This window comes from Erythrolamprus reginae, chromosome 2 (assembly GCF_031021105.1).
Source record: "Erythrolamprus reginae isolate rEryReg1 chromosome 2, rEryReg1.hap1, whole genome shotgun sequence".
Taxonomy (NCBI): Eukaryota; Metazoa; Chordata; class Lepidosauria; order Squamata; family Dipsadidae; genus Erythrolamprus; species Erythrolamprus reginae.
This window is the reverse complement of record NC_091951.1, coordinates 1,900,134-1,924,835: the sequence shown is the minus strand read 5'-3', so window position 1 is coordinate 1,924,835 and position 24,702 is coordinate 1,900,134. Positions and strand designations below refer to the sequence as shown.

The 24,702-nt window shown below is 44.1% G+C and overlaps 1 protein-coding gene and 1 pseudogene across 1 annotated transcript; both read left to right on the top strand.

Moving 5' to 3' along the window:
* The window catches only part of LOC139162986 (zinc finger protein 208-like), a 44,700-nt pseudogene that overhangs the window by 6,211 nt on the left and 13,787 nt on the right, over positions 1 to 24,702 (top strand).
* On the top strand, positions 6,747 to 15,249 carry LOC139162964 (zinc finger and SCAN domain-containing protein 31-like). The gene is made up of 4 exons (XM_070743877.1): positions 6,747 to 6,826; positions 7,162 to 7,743; positions 7,995 to 8,109; positions 15,126 to 15,249. Exons 2-4 carry the CDS (start codon positions 7,330 to 7,332, stop codon positions 15,167 to 15,169), a joined length of 573 nt encoding a protein of 190 aa, XP_070599978.1. The 5' UTR covers positions 6,747 to 6,826; positions 7,162 to 7,329; the 3' UTR covers positions 15,170 to 15,249.

Here is a 24,702-nt window from a genome sequence, read left to right as displayed (position 1 = left end):
GAACAGCTTGCCTCCAGAACTTGTGAATGCTCAAACACTGGAAGTTTTTAACAAGATGTTGGATAACCGCCTGTCTGAATTGATGGTAAGCTTTACTGCTTAAGCAGGGTGTTGGACTAGAAGACCTCCAAGGTCCCTTTTGTTTTTCTATTCCATTCTTTAATTCAAAACTGACTCTGAGTGAGATTTGCAGATGGATAGATAGATAGTAGGTAGGTAGGTAGATAGGCAGATAGAAAGGTAGGTAGGTAGGTAGATAGATAGATGGATAGATAGATAGAGATAGATTATAAAGAAAGAGATATCTAAATATTTTCAAAGCTTTCATAACTCATGAATATAGAAATCATCATTATATCACACCACTGTGAGCATGCAAACATACAACTTGATGGAATTTTGGAGCAATTCAGAAGGATATTCACTTGACCTTCGAGCTTTTTCTCTAACTTTGTAATCATTTTCTTTTCCCTTTTGCTTTGAAGTTAATAATTGGCAGGAGAATCAAGATTCCTGTGAACTGTTCCAACCGATCAATGATAAGGATGGAATGGAGAAGTTTGGAATTCGAATGGAATTGGAAAGCCCTGAGAGAAACCAATCAAAGAATTGGAATCAGGAAAACTCATATTCCACTGATGCTCTGATGCAAAACATTCTTGCGCAACAAGAGAAAATAAAGACAAAAGATATTGGGAAAAGTATGCAGTTAATCAAAGCTAAAGTACAAGTAAATGAACATCATTTAACCCAAAACAAAGGAAAAAATGCTATAAGAATATACAATGGACAAAATTACAATGGAACATCCATTCTTTCTCTTGGACATAACTACCTTACATCTCAAAAAGCGACTGACACAAAAGAGAAGCCTTATAAATGTTTGAAATGTGGAAAATGTTTTAGAACAAGGGGGCAACTTACTATCCACAAAAGGATCCACACAGCGGAGAAGCCGTATAAATGTATGGAGTGTGGAAAGACCTTTGCTCAAAGAAGTAATCTTAATTACCATAAGATGATGCACACCGGGGAGAAGCCATATAAATGCATGGAGTGTGGAAAGACCTTTGCTCGTACCAGTACACTTATTTCCCACAAAAGAATCCACACGGGGGAGAAACCATATAAATGCATGGATTGTGGAAAGACCTTTGTTCAAAGCAGTATACTTACTTCCCATAAGATGATCCACACAGGGGAGAAGCCGTATAAATGCTTGGAGTGTGGAAAGACCTTTGCTCATAGCAGTGCACTTACTTCCCATAAAAGAATCCACACCGGGGAAAAGCCATATAAATGCACGGAGTGTGGAAAGACCTTTGCTCAAAGAAGTAATCTTACTTACCATAAGATGATGCACACAGGGGAGAAGCCACATAAATGCATGGACTGTGGAAAGACCTTTGCTCATAGTGGTGCACTTACTTCCCATAAGAGGATCCATACAGGGGAGAAGCCATATAAATGCATGGACTGTGGAAAGACCTTTGCTCAAAGCAATGCATTTACTTTCCATAGGATGATCCACATAGGGGAGAAGCCCTATAAATGCATGGAGTGTGGAAAGACCTTTGTTCAAAGCAGTGTACTTACTTCCCATAAAAGGATCCACACAGGGGAGAAACCGTATAAATGCATAGAGTGTGGAAAGACCTTTGCTCGAAAGGATACTTTTATTTCCCATAATAGGATCCACACAGGGCAGAAGCCATATAAATGCATGGAATGTGGAAAAACCTTTGCTCATACTAGTGCACTTACTTCCCATAATATGATCCACACAGGGGAGAAGCCATATAAATGCATAGAGTGTGGAAAGACCTTTAGTCGCAGAAGTAATTTTAGTCGCCACAAAAGGATGCACACAGGGGAGAAACCATATAAATGCATGGAGTGTGAAAAAACCTTTGGTCATAGAAATCATCTTATTTGCCACAAAAGGATCCACACTGGGGAGAAGCCCTATAAATGCATGGACTGTGGAAAGACCTTTGCTCATAGCAAGTCACTTACTTCCCATAAGATGATCCACACAGGGGAGAAGCCGTATAAATGCATGGACTGTGGAAAGACCTTTACTCATAGCAAGTCACTTACTTCCCATAAGAGGATCCACACAGGGGAGAAGCCGTATAAATGCATGGAGTGTGGAAAGGCCTTTTCTCAGAGCAGTGCACTTACTTCCCATAAGAGGATCCACACTGGGGAGAAGCCGTATAAATGCATGGAGTGTGGAAAGGCCTTTGCTCAGAATAGTAATCTATCCTCTCATAAAAAGATCCATGCTCGGGAGAAACTATATAGCAATAGCATTTCTACTTAGATTTATAGTTTTTGCAGAAAAAACAATTGCTGCCAACCTGCCTTCCATTGAGGACCTGTATATTGCACGAGTCAAAAAGGGGAAAATATTTACTGACCCCTTGCATCCTGGACATAAACTGTTTCAACTCCTACCGTCAAAACGTCGCTACAGAGCACTGCACGCCAAGACAACTAGACACAAGAAGAGTTTTTTCCTGGACACCATCACTCTACTAAACAAATAATTCCCTCAACACTGTTACCTATAGTTATATAAATAAAAATGTAAATGTTCATTTGTTCAAAATCTTGCATTCAAATATACATGTTTTTATGTACCTATATTATATAGATGTTACACCTGTGACAGCTAAAAACATGGAATTGCTTGGCACTGAGGCTGGTAAAAAAGATAGGCGGGTTTTGATTGGCTGATGAAAAAGATAGGATGCGTTTAGATTGGCTGGTGACATTTGAACCAACAAGAATGGCCCATTCTTATGAAGTTAGCTAAGTGTGGTAAAAGATTGGGTCTTCCAACAGGTCCCTAATCAAGTGGGAGGCATAGGGGCATGAAGTTGTGGGTCCAACTCCTGCACCAAATCCACCTTTTCTTGATTTAATTCTCAATTTACTATGGTTATTTTCATTTTGACTAAATTCCTTTATTTATTTTGACATAAAGTTGCATTTGAATATGCATATTTTTATGCACCTATATTATAGATGTTACATCTGTGACAGGTAAAAATAGGGAGTTGATTGGCATTGAGGTTAGTGAAAAAGATAGGAGGCAAGTTTTCCTTGGCTGGTGATAATTTGTGCCCATCTGCTCCGAGTCTCTTGGCATCGTTTTCAGGGACTTTATCCTTCCTCTCCACAGGAAAGAAGGAAAAGGGAGAATAATTTGGTAGGGAAGGTTTGCCTATTTGCCAATGACTCTCAAGTGTACAATAGGGTTGATATTCCTGGAGGCGTCTGTAATATGGCAAATGATTTAGCTTTAGTAGGTAAATGGTCACAGCAATGGAAACTGCAGTTTAATGTTTCCAAATGTAAAATAATGCACTTGGGAAAAAGGAATCCTCAATCTGAGTATTGTATTGGCAGTTCTGTATTAGCAAAAACTTCAGAAGAGAAAGATTTAGGGGTAGTGATTTCTGACAATCTCAAAAATGGGTGAACAGTGCAGTCAGGCGGTAGGAAAGGCAAGTAGAATGCTTGGCTGCATAGCTAGAGGTATAACAAGCAGGAAGAGGGAGATTGTGATCCCGCTATATAGAGCACTGGTGAGACCACATTTGGAATACTGTGTTCAGTTCTGGAGGCCTCACCTACAAAAAGATATTGACAAAATTGAACAGGTCCAAAGACGGGCTACAAGAATGGTGGAAGGTCTTAAGCATAAAACGTATCAGGAAAGACTTAATGAACTCAATCTGTATAGTCTGGAGGACAGAAGGAAAAGCGGGGACGTGATCAAAACATTTCAATATCTTAAAGGGTTAAATAAGGTTCAGGAGGGGAGTGTTTTTAATAGGAAAGTGAACACAAGAACAAGGGGGCACAATCTGAGGTTAGTTGGGGGAAAGATCAGAAACAACATGAAAAAATATTATTTTACTGAAAGAGTAGTAGATCCTTGGAACAAACTTCCAGCAGACGTGGTTGGTAAATCCACATTAACTGAATGTAAACATGCCAGGGATAAACATATATCCATCCTAAAATAAAATACAGGAAATAGTATAAGGGCAGACTAGATGGACCATGAGGTCTTTTTCCTCTGTCAATCTTCTATGTTCTATGTTTCAATCACTAAATTCCAAAATTCAGATTTCATTTTTTTTCTGCCTCAACCACAAAGTCTGGAAGTGGCTTAGAAAAACGGCTGGATATCTATTCTTTGCTCTGGTCAAAAAGGCGTTTATTTATCCATCTCATTCCACCACTTTGTCCATCCTGAGGATGGAGGTTTCTTTCCATTTTTGCATATCAAGAATTCTGGCTGCAGTCAACATTTACAGTAATAAAATATTAAATTTATATTTCAAGTTCCTGTGACCCACTGGACGTAGTCCTTGACTTATAACAGTTCATGTAGTGACCACTCAAAGTTTCAATGGCACTGCAAAAAGTGACTGCCTGATATTCCTTCTTTTAAAAGTTTTTTAATTATTTTGAATGTTTTTCTAATGTAGTACTTTCATGAAAATACCCATTTTTAGCTTTGCTATATGTGACTCAGAGTCACTTGTTGTGAGTTGGGGGGCTATATAAATTTGAGAGAGATTAGGAGATTGAGAGAGAGGGAGAGAGAAAGAGATGATTATTCCCATTTATTCCTCATACTGGTGCATCAGAGTCCCCTTTTTGACTGACCCCATATTTGGTTTCTACATCTGCTCTTTTGTGTCCTTTTTTTCTTCCAATTTTGTTGATTCCCCTGAAATTTCAGTTGTGAATTACCTTCTAAAACTTCATCTCCCCCTCACTTCAGCTTCACTTTCAAGCCCTGTGGATGAGGCAAGCTGTGGGTTCTTGTGAGGGGCTGTTAATCCCTGGCCACATGTGGGTGTTGTGGACCATGGTCCAAGAATCCTAGTTTCTCTGGAGAGAATTGTCCCCTAAGCCAGGCTTGACTTCTAAGGTGCGGCTTTTCCTCCTTGGGTGGTTCCCTTTTGGGGAGAAGAGAATAGATAGATGGATGGAGGGATGGAGGGATAGATAAACCTTCATATTTTGAATATAAGCAGAAACATCACATCAGCATGTTGTCTATTTGTTGTAACCTCTTTAAATACACTGGGGGAGGGGGGAGTATTTTACCCCCTGAGACAGAAATAATGAGTCCTCTTGAAGTCATGAAATTTTTATGGCTGATGTTTTCTCTGGAATTCACCCCATTTATTCCTCGTATTGGTGCATCTGAGTCCTCTTTTCATTGACCCCATATTTGGCCTCTACTTGATGTCCCTTTTTCTTCCAATTTGGTTGATTCCCCTGAGATTTGAGTTGGGAATCAGCTTCTAAAACCTTGTCTCCCTCTCACTTCGGTTTCACTTTCAAGCCGTTTGGATGAGAAGAGGTGGTCGGTTCCCACAGTTGACCTTCTGGGTCCTTGTGAGGGGCAGCTCATCCCCTGCCAGGAGCCCCCACGTGGGGGTTGTGGACCATGGTCCAAGAATCCCAATTCCTCTCTGGAGAGACCCGTCCCCTAAGCCAGGCTTGACTTCTAAGGTGCGGCCTTCCCTCCTTTGGTGGTTCCCTTTAAAGGAGAAGAGAAACCCCCCTGTGCCTCCATCTCTGGGGCTCCCACTGGGCCCACCTGCTCCCAGTCTCTGGGCCTCGATTCCAGGGACTTTATCCTTCTTCCCCGCAGGAAAGACAAAACATGGGTAAGAATCTGTAGACCATTGTGCACTTTCCTTCTCTAGCCATTAAATTGAATAAACAAAATTGTAGTTTCATATCACTATAAAAGTATTGAACACTTGCAGCAGAGAAGACAGTCAGGAACCTCCTGAGGTAAATCTCAAACAAGGCCCAGAAGAAAAAGGCGGGGAAAGGGACGCGCCCCCTTTCCACCCTCAGCAGCCAATCAGAGCGCAGATCCCCTCAGGCAGGAGCCCGCCCTCCCTCAGCCACAACGGGGTGTTTGGGACCATTGTGCACTTTCCTTCTCCAGCCATTAAATTCAATCTCTTCACATTGAAAGTCTTCAAAAGGAACAGAGCTGAGATTCAATTGTCAGGATGGAATGGTTTTCTTTTTTAATTTATCTTGCACTGCGCTAAAATCAAGGTCTTTTTTTCCTCTTGTACCCCAGGCTTTCTTCCCCCCCCCTTCTCCCTCCCTCAGTTTCCTAGTTCTATTTTTCTTTCCATTTTCTATACTAAATAAATAAATAAAGATCTAGAAAAGGCGCAAAGAAGAGCAACCGATGGAGGCTGAAAGATATAAAATCCGGTTGCTGGAACTGGGACTTTCCCATCTGATGGTCCTTCCCGAGACCTCCCGGCCCCCCCTCAATGGGGAAGCCGAGCGGAGGGAAGAGGGGGGCTCGAGGGGAGGAAGAGCCCAACCGCCCTAGAAACGCCTCAGGAGAAAGACCGGAACCTCCTTCCAAGCATTTGGGTTCCTAGAAAAGGGGAGGGAGGAAGAAGCACAGAGGCCGAAGCCTTCGTCGGGCAGGGAGCCTCTGAAAGGGGCCTTTCTTCCCCCGACTTCCAAGCCCAACACCCTCGCCCCTCCCCCTCCCGGGCGCTCCTCTTTCCCGCCTTTTCTCCCATTCGGGCAATTTGCCGCCAATCCACCAGGGGGCACCCTCTGCCAAGGGAAGGGAACTCTAGGCACTTCCCCATTGCCCTACCGGTGGGCGAGCGTTACGAGGGGCTTTCCAGAGAAGGCTGACAAGGAAGTGACATCACAACCTTGCCGCTCTAAGACGCCACACTCCTTCAACCCGTGCTGCCCTGAGATCGAGAGGTGGGGGGGAGGACATCTAGATGTGCCTCAGGTGAGGGGCTCTTCTCGGGTCCCATGTTCCCCAGCCGCCCTCTCCTTGCAGGGGGAAGTCGGGTGGTGGTGGTGATGGGAGGGTGACCAAACAGAAGAGGACAGAAGCCGGGCGAGGAGGAGGAGGCAGGATTCGCACCAGGCTCCCTGAGGGCCCGATCCTGTCTTCAGAGGGGGAGAGAAGCATGGCGGCCCCTGCAGCTGCCTTCTTCCCGGCCCTGCTCGGGGGACCTCGGCCCTGCGCTGGGATGAGCCTCTTGGGCTCCGGGCAGGTTGGGTGAAGGTGGCCGAATCCACTTTTTAATTCTTGGGCTTTGTTTTTCCTTCCATCTCAAGATACAGAAACTGGAAGCCGTTTGTGGTCTTTGCAAGGCAAAAAAGAGCGAACTCACTTAGAGGGATCCCTCCTGTATTCCCAGAAATGGTCCCGTGAAGGAAAAGGCGTCTGGAGACCCACAAGAGTCCTTGGACCCCTTTGGAGTTGCTCTGCAGGACAGAGAAAGGATGGAGGCCCCACCTTTTGCAGAGGAGGGAAGTGGAAAAGGCCCTGCAGCCGCTCAGCCTGGGAAGGGGGGGAAGCTCTGGACAAGACCCGGGCAGAAGGTCCTGGAGGAAGAACCCATCCTCCCTTCAGAAGTTCAGCCCTGGAACATCATCCAATACCGGGAGGCCGAGGGTCCCAGAGGACTTTGCAGCCGACTCCATAACTTTTGCAGGCGATGGCTGAGACCAGAGAAGCACACCAAAGCCCAGATGCTGGACCTGGTGGTTCTGGAGCAGCTCCTGTTCCTTTTACCCCCAGAGATGGAGGGCTGGGTGCGGGAGTGTGGAGCAGAGACCAGCTCCCAGGCAGTGGCCCTGGCGGAAGGCCTCCTCTTGAGCCAGGTGGAGGAGCAGAAGGAGCAAGTCCAGTTGCAGGTGAGACACTTTTGGGAGCTCAGAAAAAAATAGAGAATATGGTTGAATACTTCACCCCTTCTTCCTAAACTTCTCTGACGTTCATCACATGTGGCAGTTCTCCCATTCTTTTAGGACATTGTTCTATTTTCTCACTCAACCTCATATACGGATATTGGGGACTTTGATGTTGTGCTCCGAATCGGAGAATCCGCTTTGTGTCGTGTGATGTACGTTAATTCTGTATCTTTTCCCCTTCCTCCTATTTGAAGTGCTGCACTGTGGAGATGAGAGATCCTGAGGGAAAGAAGAATCCATCAAATCCCCCTCAGGAGCCAATTCCCTGGAGGATCTCTTGGGAAGATCAAAGTCAGGACACCACAGAAGGTAATGGAAAATCCTCCAATTACCCATCTTCTTACCTTTGCTCTCTCTTCTATAGAATATCTCCTCCTATTTTGTTAATTATGCATTTTGAAATTATTTATTCCTTACAGAGAAACAAAGAATGAATCTTTCTGGTTATTATGACGGAGATCAAACAGCGGTTGATCAAGTAAGAAAGGGAAAAGTTATTAGATTTCTATTCTTGTTTCAGGAAATGAAAATTGGAAAATTAAAAAAAATAATTTTCTTGAGTTATTTACATTAAAAACAAAACATAGAAAATACATTGAAAAACACGAAATGTAACATGCATAACAAAGAAAAACAAGGGGAAAAAAGAACACAAACGAAACCAAAAAACCCAAAAATATATCAATTAATTAATCATTTTGTACATATCCATCAAACACATCTTATAATGAATACATTCCACAGCTAATACAGACGGTAATATGAGAAAATTGGTTTTGGTTATTCACTTAATTTACAATTTTGTTGTGCTTTCAACCACTTACAATCAAAGGTATAGTAATACATTTCTAATATATCAAACTATTCATAATTTATCTCAAAGAATGTAATAATGATATAAATTCATTCCTTTTTATATTTATATATATCTATTTCATATAAATATCTCAATTTTATTTTATTTTCTTGTTTCTAACCATTCGTAAAAATCGTTCCAAGTCTTATAATATTCGGAGTCTTCTTTATTACTTATTATAAGCGTCATCATATCTGTTTCGGCACAGTCCATAATTTTCTTTACTAACATAGAATCTGGGAGGTCTTTATGTTTCCAAAATTGTGCAATTGAAATTCTGGCTGCTGTCAAAATATGTAACGTTAAGTAATATTAGGGTTTTTTTCATCTTCTGATCTATAATGCCTAATAAAAATGCTTTGGGTTTTTTGTTAATTTGAGTTTTAGTCAACTCCTCTATCCAATTTTGTATTTTGTTCCAAAATTTCCTAATTTCTGAGCAGGTCCACCATATGGGAAAATAAGTCCCTGCTTTCTCATTACATCTCCAGAAATTTGGCTTTAATAGGGGGTACATTTGCGCCAGCCGTGTTGGCGGGAATTGCCACCTATAGTACATTATAAAGAAAATATATAGTATTTTCTTTGTAGGCGACCGATTTGGTTAGTTTATAATTCTTATTCCAAATTATGTCCCATTTATCTGAATCAATATCATACTCAAAGTTTTTATGCCAACTTTGAGTATTTCCTTTTAGGTTATAGCTCTGCATTTTGTGTTTTAACAGAAAATTGTATATTCTAGAAATCATTTTTTATCTTGACCTAATATTATCAAATCCAACTCTGATTTCCTTTTTAATATTCCTCTTTTTCTTTTATCTACTTCATATTTTGCTTTTATTTGCATTAGTGGCCACCAATCAATTTTAATTCCTTCGTTATCTAATTGTGTATTTGTTTTTAATTCTCCTCTTTCATTTAGCAAATCATAGTAGGTAATTAATTTTTTAGTATCAGTTGTATTTGGGGTGCATCGTAGCTTCCGTTGGTGAGAGCCACCCAGGAGTTTGTAGATAGTGATGGTTTTTAATTTTTGTCCATATCTCATTTATGACATTTCTAACTTTATGTGTTTTAAAATAAGTATATATTTTATCTTGTCCGTCCATAAGAAATGTGTGCCAACCGAGATGTAAATCATGTCCCTCGAGCAAAAGAAGTCTTTTATTTTTTAGGGTAATCCATTCCTTGAGCCAAAGTGTTATTGACGCTTGGTGGTAGAGTTGAAAGTCAGGGAGTCCAAAACCCCCTTGCCTCCTGTTATCCTGTAGATAAGACTAATTCTTGGCCTTTTCCCTGCCTGTGGATGCTGTCAAAGTCCCTAGTGAAGGCAATGTCCTCAAAAAGGGCCGAAGTGCAACCCAGCCGTGTGGGGTCACTCACGAACGCAAATCCTAGAAAGAAAGCTTGGACACATTGTCTCTCTCTGGGTGAAGTGACATGGTATAGAGCCATGTACTCCTTTTTGTTTGGGAACATAAGGAAATGGGGATAATTACATATACATGTCAAATGATACATCCAATAACATAACTTCAAACGTATCTTTTGAGTTCTTCCTTTTCCCATAGATATCAAGAAACGATTTCCTGGGAAACTTCCCAAGAGCAGATGTTCCTCACACCTAATTTCTCTGAAGTCTTCTGCCTTATCTTACTAATCTTTCTTAATCACCCTGTCCTGCTGTAGTATGCTTCAGGCAATGTAAATTCCCCCCTTTGATCCTATAATGTCCTGTCCCTAGTGGTGAAAACTTTGTTTATTGTGAGATGTTTATTTGAGCCCTTTTGTTTCCCTGTAGTAATTGCCAGGAATGCAGATTAGGCGAGTTTAGTACCCTTCCTGTCCTGGGTTATAGAATCAGGGTAAGCAGAGTATTTTTATGCTAGAGGTCCAGATATGTAATTATAATACAATCCTATTCTAACATTTATGCTATACTGCAACACCTGCCCATACAAAATTTGTCATAATTTTATTTAATTTTTCAAAATATTTCCTATTTAAATTAGTTGGGATTGTTTGAAAGAGATACAATAGTTGTGGGAGGATTATACTCCTTATATTCCTTATACTCCCCTCCCCTTTTTTGGCCTGGATTTTTTTTTGTGTGTTCTTCCACAACATGGAGAGCAGAATAGCAGGTTCAATTTCCTTTCAGCCAGCATAGCTTCCTCTGGTTATCTTGTTCTGTTAAGTACTCCTCCAACTTTGAGTTTACAAGAAGCTATTTTTTAAAATAGAAAAAAGCATACCACAGTAGCAGGAACTAATTATTTATTTATTTTTTGGTAATTCCTTGACTCGGAATTGTGCAAGGTGAATGAAAAATAACTAAATGCATTGCCACGTTACCATTTTTAAAAAGCCTCATTTATAACCTATAGTTCAAAAATAAACAAATTGTATCTATATACAGTGATACCTTGTCTTACAAACTTAACTTGTTCCGGGATGAGGTTCTTAAGGTGAAAAGTTTGTAAGACGAAACAATGTTTCCCATAAGAATCAATGGAAAAGCTATTAATGCGTGCAAGGCCAAAATTCGCCCCTTTTGCTAGCCGAAGTGCCCGTTTTTGCGCTGCTGGGATTTCCCTGAGGATCCCCTCCTTTGGAAACCCCACCTCCGGACTTCTGTGTTTTTGCAATGCTGCAGGGGAATCCCAGCATCGCAAAAACGAGCGCTTTGCTGGCAACGGAAGTCCGGAGGTGGGGTTTCCCAGCGAAGGGAGCATCAGTGAAATTGCAGCATCGCAAAAACACCAAAGTCCTCAAAACCCCACCTCTGGACCTCTGTTTTTGCGATGCTGCAATTTCACTTAGAGTCCCCTCACTGGGGAGCCCCACCTCCAGACTTCCGTTGCCAGCGAAGCGCCCGTTTTTGCGCTGCTGGGATACCCCTGCAGCATCACAAAAACACGGAAGTCCAGAGGTGGGGTTTCCCATGGAGGGAAGCCTCATGGGAATCCCAGCAGCGCAAAAACAGGTGCTTCGCTGGCAATGGAAGTCCGGAGGCGGGGCATCCCAGCAGCAGCGATGGGTTTGTAAGGTGAAAATAGTTTGTAAGAAGAGGCAAAAAATTCTTAAACCCCGGGTTTGTATCTCGAAAAGTTTGTATGACGAGGCGTTTGTAAGACGAGGTATCACTGTACAGTGATCCCCCGGTTATTGCGTCCCCAACCATTGCGAACAGGGTAATTTGCGATTTTTGAACCCGGAAGTCAAAACACCATCTACGCATGCGTGCCCTTTTTTCTATGGGCACGCATGCGTAGATGGCGCCCGGCAGATCAGCTGCTGGGCGGCTTCCCTGGGTCTTCCCCCTCTTGCTGGCGGGAGGGCGAGCAGCGGGCAACAGTAAGGAGTTTCCCCACCGCCCACGCAAACTCCTCGCTGCCGCCCGCCCTTCGCCCGCCCACACCGTTCATTCTCGCCGCTTTGGAGCTGAGTCCTGAAGCGAATTCGCTTCAGGACTCAGCTCCAAAGCGGCGAGAGCCAGCGCGGAAAAGCCGTTCGCTGGCGCTGGCTCTCGGCGCGTTGGAGCTGAGTCCTGAAGCGAATTCGCTCCAGGACTCAGCTCGAAAGCGGCGAGAGCCAGCGCGGAAAAGCCGTTCGCTGGCGCTGGCTCTCGGCGCTTTTGAGCTGAGTCCTGAAGCGAATTCGCTCCAGGACTCAGCTCGAAAGCGCCGAGAGCCAGCGCGGACAAGCTGTTCGCTGGCGCTGGCTCTCGGCGCTTTGGAGCTGAGTCCTGAAGCGAATTCGCTCCAGGACTCAGCTCGAAAGCGGCGAGAGCCAGCGCGGAAAAGCCGTTCGCTGGCGCTGGCTCTCGGCGCTTTGGAGCTGAGTCCTGAAGCGAATTTGCTCCAGGACTCAGCTCGAAAGCGGCGAGAGCCAGCGCGGAAAAGCCGTTCGCTGGCGCTGGCTCTCGGCGCTTTGGAGCTGAGTCCTGAAGCGAATTCGCTCCAGGACTCAGCTCGAAAGCGGCGAGAGCCAGCGCGGAAAAGCCGTTCGCTGGCGCTGGCTCTCGGCGCTTTTGAGCTGAGTCCTGAAGCGAATTCGCTCCAGGAGTCAGCTCGAAAGCGCCGAGAGCCAGAGCCAGCGCCAGCGAACGGCTTGTCGCCGCCGGCATGGGGGGCTTGCCAGCACCCCCCGGACCCCCAACCTGGGTTTGGGGGGCTGCTGGGAAGCCCCCCATGCCGGCGGCGACGTTTTAAAATAGCCGCGCCGCCCCCAATCTTCGGCTCCTCGCTAGCGCTGCGGGAGTAAAAACACCATCTGCACATGCGCAGATGGTGTTTTTACTTCCGCAGCGCTACTTCGCGAAAACCCGCTCATTGCGGGGGGTCCTGGAACGGAACCCTCGCAACGAGCGGGGGATCACTGTATATAAAAGCCAAAACCACTCATGCATTAAATTCTTAAAGGAATGGCCATGTTGAGCATGTAATCACAGTACTTTGGGTTACAAAATAATTCCCAGTTTTCTGATTTGCGCCTTCATTAAGAGATCAAACATTTCTGCCTTGCAAAGGCTGAGAAATGAGTTTCCGAGGTAATTTTCTCTTCTTTGTTTTCTTTCTTTGATCCAATGGCTCAGACTACTAGATCAATCAATGATTGATAGATCAGTTGATCCAGAAGGGAAATTACTTTACTGAAAGGCACTGAATAGAATGGAATTCTTTATTGGCCAAGTCTAGAGAAGCGTTGGAGAAAGACCAGATCCGAATCTGACCGAACACTTGTAAAAGCTCATATTAAGATTTACAAAGTGGCGATCAGGTCGACAAGACATGCATACAATGTCGGCCTGATTGCGTCTATGGAATCTCACCGGCCAGGTGACTCGCTCCCTTCTTAATTCCGGGGGGGGGGGAGTTGGGGATCCCTTGCAGGGTAGTGCCGAGGCTTTTAATATGTTTTTTGCAGACAAAATCGTTCAGATCCGGACTGACCTTGACTCCAATTGGAGTGCAGAGTCGGCTGACAATGAGTCAGTCGAAGTGACAGGGGCCTGTCTTAGTCCACCTGTTTGGAGCAAGTTTGACCTGGTGACACCTGATGAAGTGGAATACTGTGTTCAGTTCTGGACACCTCACCTACAAAAAGATATTGACAAAATTGAATGGGTCCAAAGACGGGCTACAAGAATGGTGGAAGGTCTTAAGCATAAAACGTATCAGGAAAGACTTAATGAACTCAATCTGTATAGTCTGGAGGACAGAAGGAAAAGGGGGGACATGATTGAAACATTTAAACATGTCAAAGGGTTAAATAAGGTCCAGGAGGGAAGTGTTTTTGATAGGAAAGTGAACACAAGAACAAGGGGACACAATCTGAAGTTAGTTGGGGGAAAGATCAAAAGCAACATGAGAAAATATTATTTTACTGAAAGAGTAGTAGATCCTTGGAACAAACTTCCAGCAGACGTGGTAGATAAATCCACAGTAACTGAATTTAAACATGCCTGGGATAAACATATATCCATCCTAAGATAAAATACAGGAAATAGTCTAACGGCAGACTAGATGGACCATGAGGTCTTTTTTTGCCGTCAGTCTTCTATGTTTCTATGTAATAACAGTTGGTAGGGATCTTGGAGGTCTTCTAGTCCAACCCGCTGCTCAGACAGGAAGCCCTGTAACATTTCAGATAAATGACTTTTCAATTTCCTCATAAACACCTCCAGTTTGGAGCAACCACAATTTCTGGAAGCAAGTCATTCCACTGATTAATTGTTCTCACTGTCAGGAAATTTCCCTTTACTCTTTACTTGTGGGTTGGTTCTCTTCTTTCTATCCATTGCTTCTTGGAACACTGCTATCATGTCACGCCCTGGTCCTTCTTTTCATCAAAGTAGACATACCCAATTCCAACAACTGTAAAATTGCAATATTTTAGCCTCCAGACCACTAATATTTGTTGCTCTTGTCTGCACTATTTCTAGAGTCTCAAGATCTTTCTTCCATCTGACAACCAATAGTGGATACAATATTCCAAGTGTGGTCTTATCAAGGCATTATAAAGTGGTACTAACACTTCATGTCATCTTGATTCTATCCCTCTTAATGCAGCCTGGCATTCTGTTGGGTTTGGGGGGGGGGTTGTGGCAACTGTAGAATACTGCTGACTCATATTTAAGTGTTTGTCCACTAGGACTCCAAGATCCCTGTTGCACTTACTACTATTAAACCAGGTATCACCTCTTCTATGTGAATACATTTGGGTTTTCTTTCCTAAATGAACGTGGTTACATTTTTCACTGTTGATTTTGCTTTGTCAGATGGGGCCCATATCTGTTGATCCTTCTATATCTCGATCTTATGTTCTGGAGTATTGTTATTCCTGTTGATTTGGTCTTGTCTACAAATTTGATGAGTTCCCCTTCTATCCTCTTGTCTAAATCATTGATGAACATGAAAAAATCTTGCAAATCCTCCTGTTCTGTTCTTTTTCCCGTGTTCAGGAGAGTCCTGTGTCCTTCGAGGAGGTGGATGTATATTTCTCTGAGGAGGAATGGTCTCAGCTGGATCCTGACCAGAAAGCGCTGCATTCGGAAGTCATGTTGGAAAACCATAGGAATGTGGTCTCTCTGGGTAAGTTCAAGAGGACAGATTAGAGTTATTTTTCAATGTAATAAACCAATATTAGGAGATACCGTCTCCTGGGAGAGAGAAGGAAAGGATCTGGCCTTCTGGTGCTCCAAGGAAAGAAAGAGTTAATGTTTCTTTGCTTAGATGCTTTCTGTGTCATTTCTTATTTGTATTTTTCCATTTCCATTTGAATTTATCTGTGGAGTCTGAAAAGAATGAGGTGTGCTTTTATGTGTCCTCTGGAGGTCATCTGAGAGGAGTGTGTTGTCATTTATCTCAAACCTCCAAAATTTTCTGAGAACAGAACTTTTTATCGGTTCCTTTGCCTACTTCGGTGCATTTGCAGAAAGAAGAAGCCTAAAGTAGTGAGAGATACGTGAAGTTAGTAGTGGAAAATCTAGCACTATTGATCTCATGTGATCTTGCACTATAATGCCTTAGGCCTCTGTTACCTGCTAACAAGTCCTGCACAAGATCCATGGCAAGATGTTTGATAAGAGAGGGAAGACCTCTTAGTTTTCAAAGACTTTTGCCCTGGATCTCATGCAGTCCTCAGTTCTTAAAAGAATGTAGTCTTAAAGTATTACGGTGTGAGATCATGCAACATTAGTATTTACTTATTTATTTTATTTATTTAATTCAACTTCTATACCGCCCAATCTTGAAGGACTCAGGGTATATTTTAATAATATAAATATAATATACAGTGGTACCTCATGATACGAACTTAATTGGTTCCAGGAGGAGGTTCGTAAGGTGAAAAGTTCGTAAGATGAAACAATGTTTCCCATAGGAATCAATGTAAAAGCAAATAATGTGTGCAAATCCTTCAGGAAAATCCCAAACTTTAGAAGGGAGGCGAACAGAGGGCAGGGAGGAGCAGCTAAAGGGGGTGGGTGGAAGAAGCAAGGCTAGGCTAAGGGTGAGTGGGAAGGAAGAAAGGCAAGGGGGGCGCCCCTCCCTTTTCTTTCTTCAAAAGACACTCTTTCAGTGCCTGTGGCTGTTCTCTGCAAAGTCTTTCCCCCTCCAAGCCGCCCCTCCCTTTTTTCTTCAAAAGACACTCTTTCAGTGCCTGCAAGCACGCTGTTCTCCTACTTTTGTTAATGCAAAGTCTTTCTCCCTCCAAGCCGCCCCTCCCTTTTCTTTCTTCAAAAAAGGGGGAAAAAAGAAACCCCTTCATCCCAGCAGCAGCGGCTTGGGTTCGTAAGGTGAAAATAGTTCGGAAGAAGAGGCAAAAAAATCTTAAACACCGGGTTCGTATCTTGAAAAGTTCGTTAGAAGAGGCGTTCGTAAGATGAGGTACCACTGTAAATAGATACAAAGCAAAAAAAAAAAGAAGTCAAACATTATCTAAGACAAAACCCCCATAATAAAAACCCATTTGGTATAGAAAAGACAGTCATAATCATATACATGCACACCATTCATACAGTTGGCCATAAAAGATGTCCGTTTATGGCCCCCAGGCCTGCCGGCAAAGCCTGAGATCTTGCACTACTAATCTTGTGTGATCTCGCACTGAAGTACTTTAGTTCTCAGTTCTCTGCAAACTGACGCCTGTACCAGATCCGGAGTGATAGCATTTTCCAATATCTCAGGGACTGCCACAAACAAGAGCGGATCAAATTATTCTCCAAAGCACATGAGATTAGAACAAGAAGCAATGGATGGAAACTAAATGAGAGAAGCAATTTAGAACTAAGGAGAAATTTCCTGACAGTTAAAACAATTAATCAGCGGAACAACTTGGTTCCAAAGTTGTGAATGCTCCTACACTGGAAGCTTTTAAGAAGATGTTGGATAACCATTTGTCGGAAGTGGTGGAAGGGTTTCCTGCCTAAGCAGGGGGTTGGACTAAAAGACCTCTAAGGTCCCTTCTATTTTTCTAGTCTGTTCCTTCGTTCAAAACTGACTCTGCTTATATATAGATAATTGTGAAGAAAAATGTTTTCTAGATACAGTGATCCCCCGCTCGTTGCGAGGGTTCCGTTCCAGGACCCCCCGCAACGAGCGGGTTTTCGCGAAGTAGCGCTGCGGAAGTAAAAACACCATCTGCGCATGTGCAGATGGTGTTTTTAACTTCCGCAGCGCTAGCGAGGAGCCGAAGATTGGGGGCGGCGCGGCTCTTTTAAAACGTCGCCGCCGACATGGGGGGCTCGCTAGCACCCCCCCGAACCCCCAACCCGGGTTTGGGGGGGTACTAGCAAGCCCCCCATGTCGGCGGCGACGTTTTAAAACACCCGCGCGGCTTTCCAATGAGTCCCGAAGACAAACGCGGAAGTTTGACGTTTGTCTTCGGGACTCATTGGAAAGCTCCGATTGTTTTAAAACAGGCGCGCTGTTCTCCGCTGACTCCTGGCGAACTTCCCCGCTTTAGGAGTCAGCGGAGAACGGCGCGCCTGCTTTAAAACGATCGGAGCCGGCCGGCTCCGATCGTTTTAAAACAGGCGCGCCGTTCTCCGCTGACTCCTGGCGAACTTCCCAGGCGAAGGGCGGGCGAGCGGGTGCTGGGGGGGGCTTCGCCCTCCCGCCAGCAAGAGGGGGAAGACCCAGGGAAGCCGCCCAGCAGTTGATCTGCCCGGCGCCATCTACGCATGCGTGCCCATAGAAAAAAGGGCACGCATGCGCAGATGGTGTTTTGACTTCCGGGTTCAAAAATCGCAAATTACCCTGTTCGCAATGGTCGGGGACGCAATAACCGGGGGATCACTGTATTTTCAAAGCTTTTGTGACTCATATAGAAATCGTAATGTCTACATCACACTACAGTAGCCATTCAAACATACAAACTAATGGAATTTAAGAGAAATTCAGAACGAATCCACTTGACTTTCTACACTTTGATATTTTTCTCTAACCCTGTTATCATTTTCATTTCCCTTTTGCTTTGAAGGTCATAACTGGCAGCAGAATCAAGATTCCTGTGAACTGTTCCAAATCACCAATGCTAAAGAGGAAACAGAGAAGTTTGGAATTCAAATGGAATTCAAAAGCCCTGAGAAAAACCAGTCAAGGAATTGGAATCAGGATAGTTCATCTTCTGCTGATGCTCCGATGCAAGACATTCTTGCCCAACAAGAGGAAATAAATAAAAAATATATTTGGAAAAGTGTGAAGCTAATCAAAGATAAAGTACAAGTAAATGCACACTACTTAACTGAAAACGAAGGAGAAGATGCTATAAGTCACAATGGACAAAATTACAATGGGACATTCATTCTTTCTCTTGGAAATAACTACCCTACATCTCAAAAAGTGATTGACACAAAAGAGAAGCCATATAAATGCCTGGAGTGTGGAAAGACCTTTGCTCAAAGAGGCCATCTTATTTCCCATAATATGATCCACACAGGAGAGAAACCTTATAAATGCATGGATTGTGGAAAGGCTTTTGGTCAAAAAAGGTATCTTATTTCCCACAAAAGGACCCACACAGGGGAGAAGCCATTTAAATGCATGGAGTGTGGAAAGACCTTTACTCAAAGAGGCCATCTTAATTCCCATAATATGATCCACACAGGAGAGAAACCATATAAATGCATGGATTGTGGAAAGACCTTTGGTCAAAAAAGGTATCTTATTTCCCACAAAAGGACCCACACAGGGGAGAAGCCATTTAAATGCATAGATTGCGGAAAGACCTTTGCTCGAAAGGATACTTTTATTTCCCATAAGGTGATCCATACAGGGGAGAAACCATATAAATGCATGGATTGTGGAAAGACCTTTGGTCAGACAAGTCATATTATTCGCCACAAAAGGATGCACACAGGGGAGAAACCATATAAATGCATGGATTGTGGAAAGACCTTTGGTCAGACAAGTCATATTATTCGCCACAAAAGGATGCACACAGGGGAGAAATCATATAAATGTATGGAGTGTGGAAAGACCTTTGGTCATAGAAGTCATCTTATTTCCCACAAAAGGATCCACACAGGGGAGAAGCCACTTAAATGCATAGAGTGTGGAAAGACCTTTGGTCAAAGAACTCATCTTATTTCCCACACAAGTATCCACACAGGGGAGAAACCGTATAAATGCATAGTGTGCGGAAAGACCTTTGGTCAAAGAAGTCATCTTATTTCCCATAAGAGGATCCACACAGGGGAGAAGCCATTTAAATGCATAGTGTGCGGAAAGACCTTTGGTCAAAGAAGTAATCTTATTTCCCACAAAAGGATCCACACAGGGGAGAAACCATATAAATGCATGGAGTGTGGAAAGGCCTTTGCTCAAAGAAGTCATCTTGTTTCCCACAAAAGGATCCACACAGGGGAGAAGCCATTTAAATGCGTGGAGTGTGGAAAGACCTTTGCTCGAAAGAATACTTTTATTTCCCATAAGGTGACCCACACGGGGAAGAAGCCGTAGAAATGCATGGATTGTGGAAAGACCTTTGGTCACAAAAGTCATCTTATTTGCCACAACATCTTACCCAGAATTTTTCTACATTTTGGGAAATTGCAAATGGGAAGGAAGAACGGGGCCGTTCCTTCCCAGTCCTCCTTTGGGAAGGGAGCACCCCAGGTTTGTGGGCTGTTCTTGGTGGCCCCCCCCTCTTGTGACATTCACTCAAGCGACCCCCAGGCTGCCCCCTTTGCTCCTAGCCCCATCTTCTTTCTTGCTCTGAGTCCTCTGCAGGAAGGGAGTGGTCCCCTCTCTCGATTTACCCCCTCATTCCAGAATCACCAGGAGATGAAATGAAGAGTCCCTGGTCCTTCCCAGCCTTTTCCTCCCTGAAACGGGCAGATTCTCCCTCTAACCATCACTTCCTGTCAACCCCCACCCTGCAGTGAGAGGGAAGAAAAATATGTTATTTACCATGGTCGGGTGGTAGGAAAAGCAAGTAGGATGCTTGGCTGCATAGCTAGAGGTATAACAAGCAGGAAGGGGGAGATTGTGATCCCCTTATATAGAGCGCTGGTGAGACCACATTTGGAGTACTGTGTTCAGTTCTGGAGACCTCACCTACAAAAAGATATTGACAAAATTGAACGGGTCCAAAGACGGACTACAAGAATGGTGGAAGGTCTTAAACATAAAATGTATCAGGAAAGACTTAATGAACTCAATCTGTATAGTCTGGAGGACAGAAGGAAAAGGGGGGACATGATCGAAACATTTAAATATGTTAAAGGGTTAAATAAGGTTCAAGAGGGAAGTGTTTTTAATAGGAAAGTGAACACAAGAACAAGGGGACACAATCTGAAGTTAGTTGGGGGAAAGATCAAAGGCACTGAAAGAGTAGTAGATCCTTGGAACAAACTTCCAGCAGACGTGGTTGGTAAATCCACAGTAACCAAATTTAAACATGCCTGGGATAAACATATATCCATTGTAAGATAAAATACAGGAAATAGTATAAGGGCAGACTAGATGGACCATGAGGTCTTTTTCTGCCGTCAGTCTTCTATGTTTCTGTTTCTATAAAAGTTTCTCTTTATGTTCTGATTTTCTTCCCTATCCCTTTTTCTACATCACTCATAAATTATTTTTTTCGTTTGTCGCTGATGACTGTCTTGTTTGAAACCTCTGAAAAATGAAGGCCGAAGGTGACAGGTTGCGGGGAGGAGGAGAATGGCAGCCTGGTCCTTCTGCTGAGACACCCCCACCCCAGATTCCTTTCAGGGGGCCCCTTTCTTTGGGGGGAGAAGGGGACACCATCTAGTCCTGAGGTCAGCAACCCGCAACTCTGGAGCTGCATGTGGCTCTTTTAGCCCTCTGCTGTGGCTATGTTGCTCAAAAAATGTGTCACAACTGCTAATGTGCGATATCCCGCAGCACGCAATTTATTGAGCTTTTCGACCCATGGCTCCATTCTTTTCCCCCTCTTTTATATTAATCCATATGGAGGTTTTCATCTTCTGTTGCAGTTTTAGAGTGATTTGGTAATTTTTTTTTATTAGGTCTGATTATTTATTTATTTAATATATAAAATATAAAGAAAGATAGAAATAGGAAATAAAGGAAAGAAGAAAGCAGAAAATAAAGTCGGAGGTTAAAAGGGAAATAGGCTTTGACTTCCTGCTCTTTTTAGCACAGTGCGAGAAAACATTCCAGCCTCAACTTCTGTTCCCAACTTATGGCTTTAGTTGAACCAGGCAGATAAACGCCCAATAAAGGTACTTCATGCAGAAAATATTTATTATCAGGCATTCTCATAGGAAAGACTTACAGTCATGACGAGATTCACCTGAATTGCTCATAATCTGTCTCCTTACACGGTGCAAAAAGAAGGTAAATTCGCTCCCATGGTGAGAGAGAGAGCATGCACACTAGTAGTTGGTTCTACTTACCTGGGCTACCAGTTTGGGTTGGGAGTGCATGCACACTTTGTGCGTGTGTGGCCTTTCTGCTCATGCAGAAGGTTGTCCACATGAACGGATTGCCTGTGATGACATTGGGAGCCTCCCACTGTTTTTATTACCAGTTCACAAGAAACGGCTGCAACCCACCACCAACTTGCTGCTTTCCGGTCGGTTTGGAATTCATAATGGTCGGGGCTTTTTCTGGCCTCTAGGCTGTTTGTCCCATAGTGGTCAATCAGGGACACAGAATTGGTCATATGTCATGGACTACATTACCCATAATGCAATCTGTTAAAGAGACAACCAAGCTAAAATCCCTCTACTCAGCAGATCTAGAAGCAATTTCTAGAAGGACAATTCAATCTAATGAATTAGATCTTAGGTTTGTTTCTTTTAAACACTTTAAATGTTAAAATATTCAATTTAATAGGTGGAGAAGGAAAGTATACAAAGGTCTCAAGCATCCTGTTGTAGCTGAGTGAGGGCGGGCTCCTGCCTGAGGGGATCTGCACTCTGATTGGTTGCTGAGGGTGGAAAGAGGCATTTCCCCTTTTTCCCGCCTTTTTCTTCCGGGTGCCTTTTGAGATTTACCTGTCAGGATGTTCCCATCTTCTCTGCTGTGAATGTTAAATACATTTATATTAATATGAAACTACAATTTTTGTCAGTGCACCTTTGAGTCGCAAAAGAAACTGCACGTGTGTCTAGGGTGGTAGATCTCCGAGAAAAGCGCAATATTTGGGTGGAATAATGAAAGGAGGAGCCCAGAGGTTCTGTCTAAGTCTGATGAGCAATGGACACACCACATCTAGGGCGGACTTTGTGAAACTGGCTGTGCCTACTTACACAACTGTGGGGCAGATTCAGGCTCTGCTGCCTCCTTCAGTTGCAGGAGGGACTCAGCTCTGATCTGCTAAGGCCGGTGCTGGGCCAAGGGGGGAGTTTGACCTCTGCAGCCCCCATCTCTGGAAAGGATCCAGGCCACCTCTGGACCCACAAAAAATTTTAAACAGAATTTGGAATTGAGGATCTATTTAACCTGCCTTTATGTAACTAAGCGGAACCCAAATCTCTTCCAAAGACTTAGAAAATATGTTTTCTACGGATGCAGTGAAAGATGAGTGCAAGAAATTATAAAGTTATTCTTTGGTTTAATATATTGTCCACCGATCCATCCTTCTTAAAATAATATTGAAACCTTTTACAAGGAACAAAATTGCCTCAGATCCTCTAACACATCATATCTGTAGATGTGGATTCTTTCTTCTTCTTTTTTTCTTCTTCTTCTTCTGTAGATGTGTATTTCCTTCATCTCTCATCCAGAAGAAAGATAATCTCGAAGGATTTTTAGGACTTGGGAATCCCAGGGATGATTTTTGTCCCCGTAAAATCTCCTTTTCTCCACTTGCACTGCTTCGGAGAGTCCAACATGGGTTAATCTACAGCCTATTGGAAGGGACTGAGTTAAAAATTAGCATAAATAACCGGTCCAACCCCCATGTTGCCCTCTCTGGGTCAGTCTAAAAAACTCAGTCATAGTGGAGGGACTCATGAGTTTTACTCCTATGACTCTTGTAGTCTTGTTGTTTTAACTTGTACATTTGTTTAACTTTTTACTGTTTTTATTGTTTTATTATAAAGCATATTAAGATATTCACTAACATAAAATTTTTTTCTGTTTGTCTTTCAGAGACTGCAGGATGTATTTCGGCAGTTTGGGCCCCTGGTTCTGCGGAGCTATGCCCACTTCTCTTCACCCAGGTCGGAGCCTCTTCCCTGCGAGGGTACAGCTCCAAGGACCGGGCGTCGCCCAAGGAACGAGGTCCCCGGCCTGCGCGGCCATACCTCTGTTCGGAGCGACCATCGGGAGCCGGACACGACGAAAAGAGATTTGAATTTCCCGCCAGGAAAGAAAAGCCGCGGCTGGGAAACGAGCCGGCGAGCGGAGCGCTGAGCCAGGAAGCCCGAGAAAGATCTTCGCCGTTCGTAACGGCAGCTGTAATGGGCGCGGCCATGACAATAAAGGCGCCAAACACAGGGCGCCGCCATTTTGAGGCTTAGCTCCGGGCCGCCATTTTGGAGGGTTGACGGACAGCCCGATTACCCAATTATATCGCCCGGATGTCCTGTGTAACAGGAAGAGGCGGAACATAATAGCGGCGGCCATTTTTACTGACCAAATTGCTCAAACGCAGCTATAATTACCTGTTGGTCTCACGGAGCCTTATAATCATCATCATGGCCGATCCAGCCCAACAGGGGACAGCAGAGGCCCCGATCACAAAGGCTAAGGAGAAGTCTCACTCTTCCAAGCCCAAGTCTAAAACTTCGCAAACCTCCTCTGCAATGAGAGATGCTGAAAGGCGCATCAAAGCCCTGGAGGAGCAATTGGAGGCGCAAAAGCAGGCTGCCATGCCACAGAATGCACCTATAACAGGTACTACCCCCCCGGGGCTCCCGGAGGGCATGGGATCAGCAACTGATCGGGACTGGTCACCGGATAGGTTTGGGGGTGCATCCCAGGTGGCAGAGCCAACTAGGCCAGAAACTACCAGGCCTTCTTCTTCTTCTTCCCCGGCATGGCACATGGCATCTCAACCAATGCCTACTGCCTCATTCACCCCGACAGCAGCTGGCCTCAGATCCTCCCCAGACACCTGGTAACGCCTACCACCTGCATTGCAGGACATGATTGCTTCGGCCTATTCCCATGGCATAGTGGCTGGGGCCCAACAACACATGCCCAGTGCCCCCCCTGCTTCGCCTCGCCCTTCTCCATCTGTCCAGAGGAATATATGGGCAGCTCCGGCACCCCCATCTCCCACGCACGAATCCTTTCAGGAGGACATGGGCTTTAGAGAGCATGGTTCTGATCCGGATGATGGCCTCTCAGAGGATGAGGGTGTACCTCCAGAACCCCCGGCATATACTGGCCTCTTTAGGCCCTCTATTTTTCGTGTACTCTTGAACAAGGCTAAGCTAACTATCGCCTCAGATGCACCTGGCAAGCCAGCTGACCAGGCAGAAATCACTCAACCGACCTCAAGGGTACTTACTGAAACCCAGAGGGATGCAGACTGTATACCTGCTCCCAAATTGTTCTTGGACAATGTTAAAAGACCCTGGCAATACCCAGCGG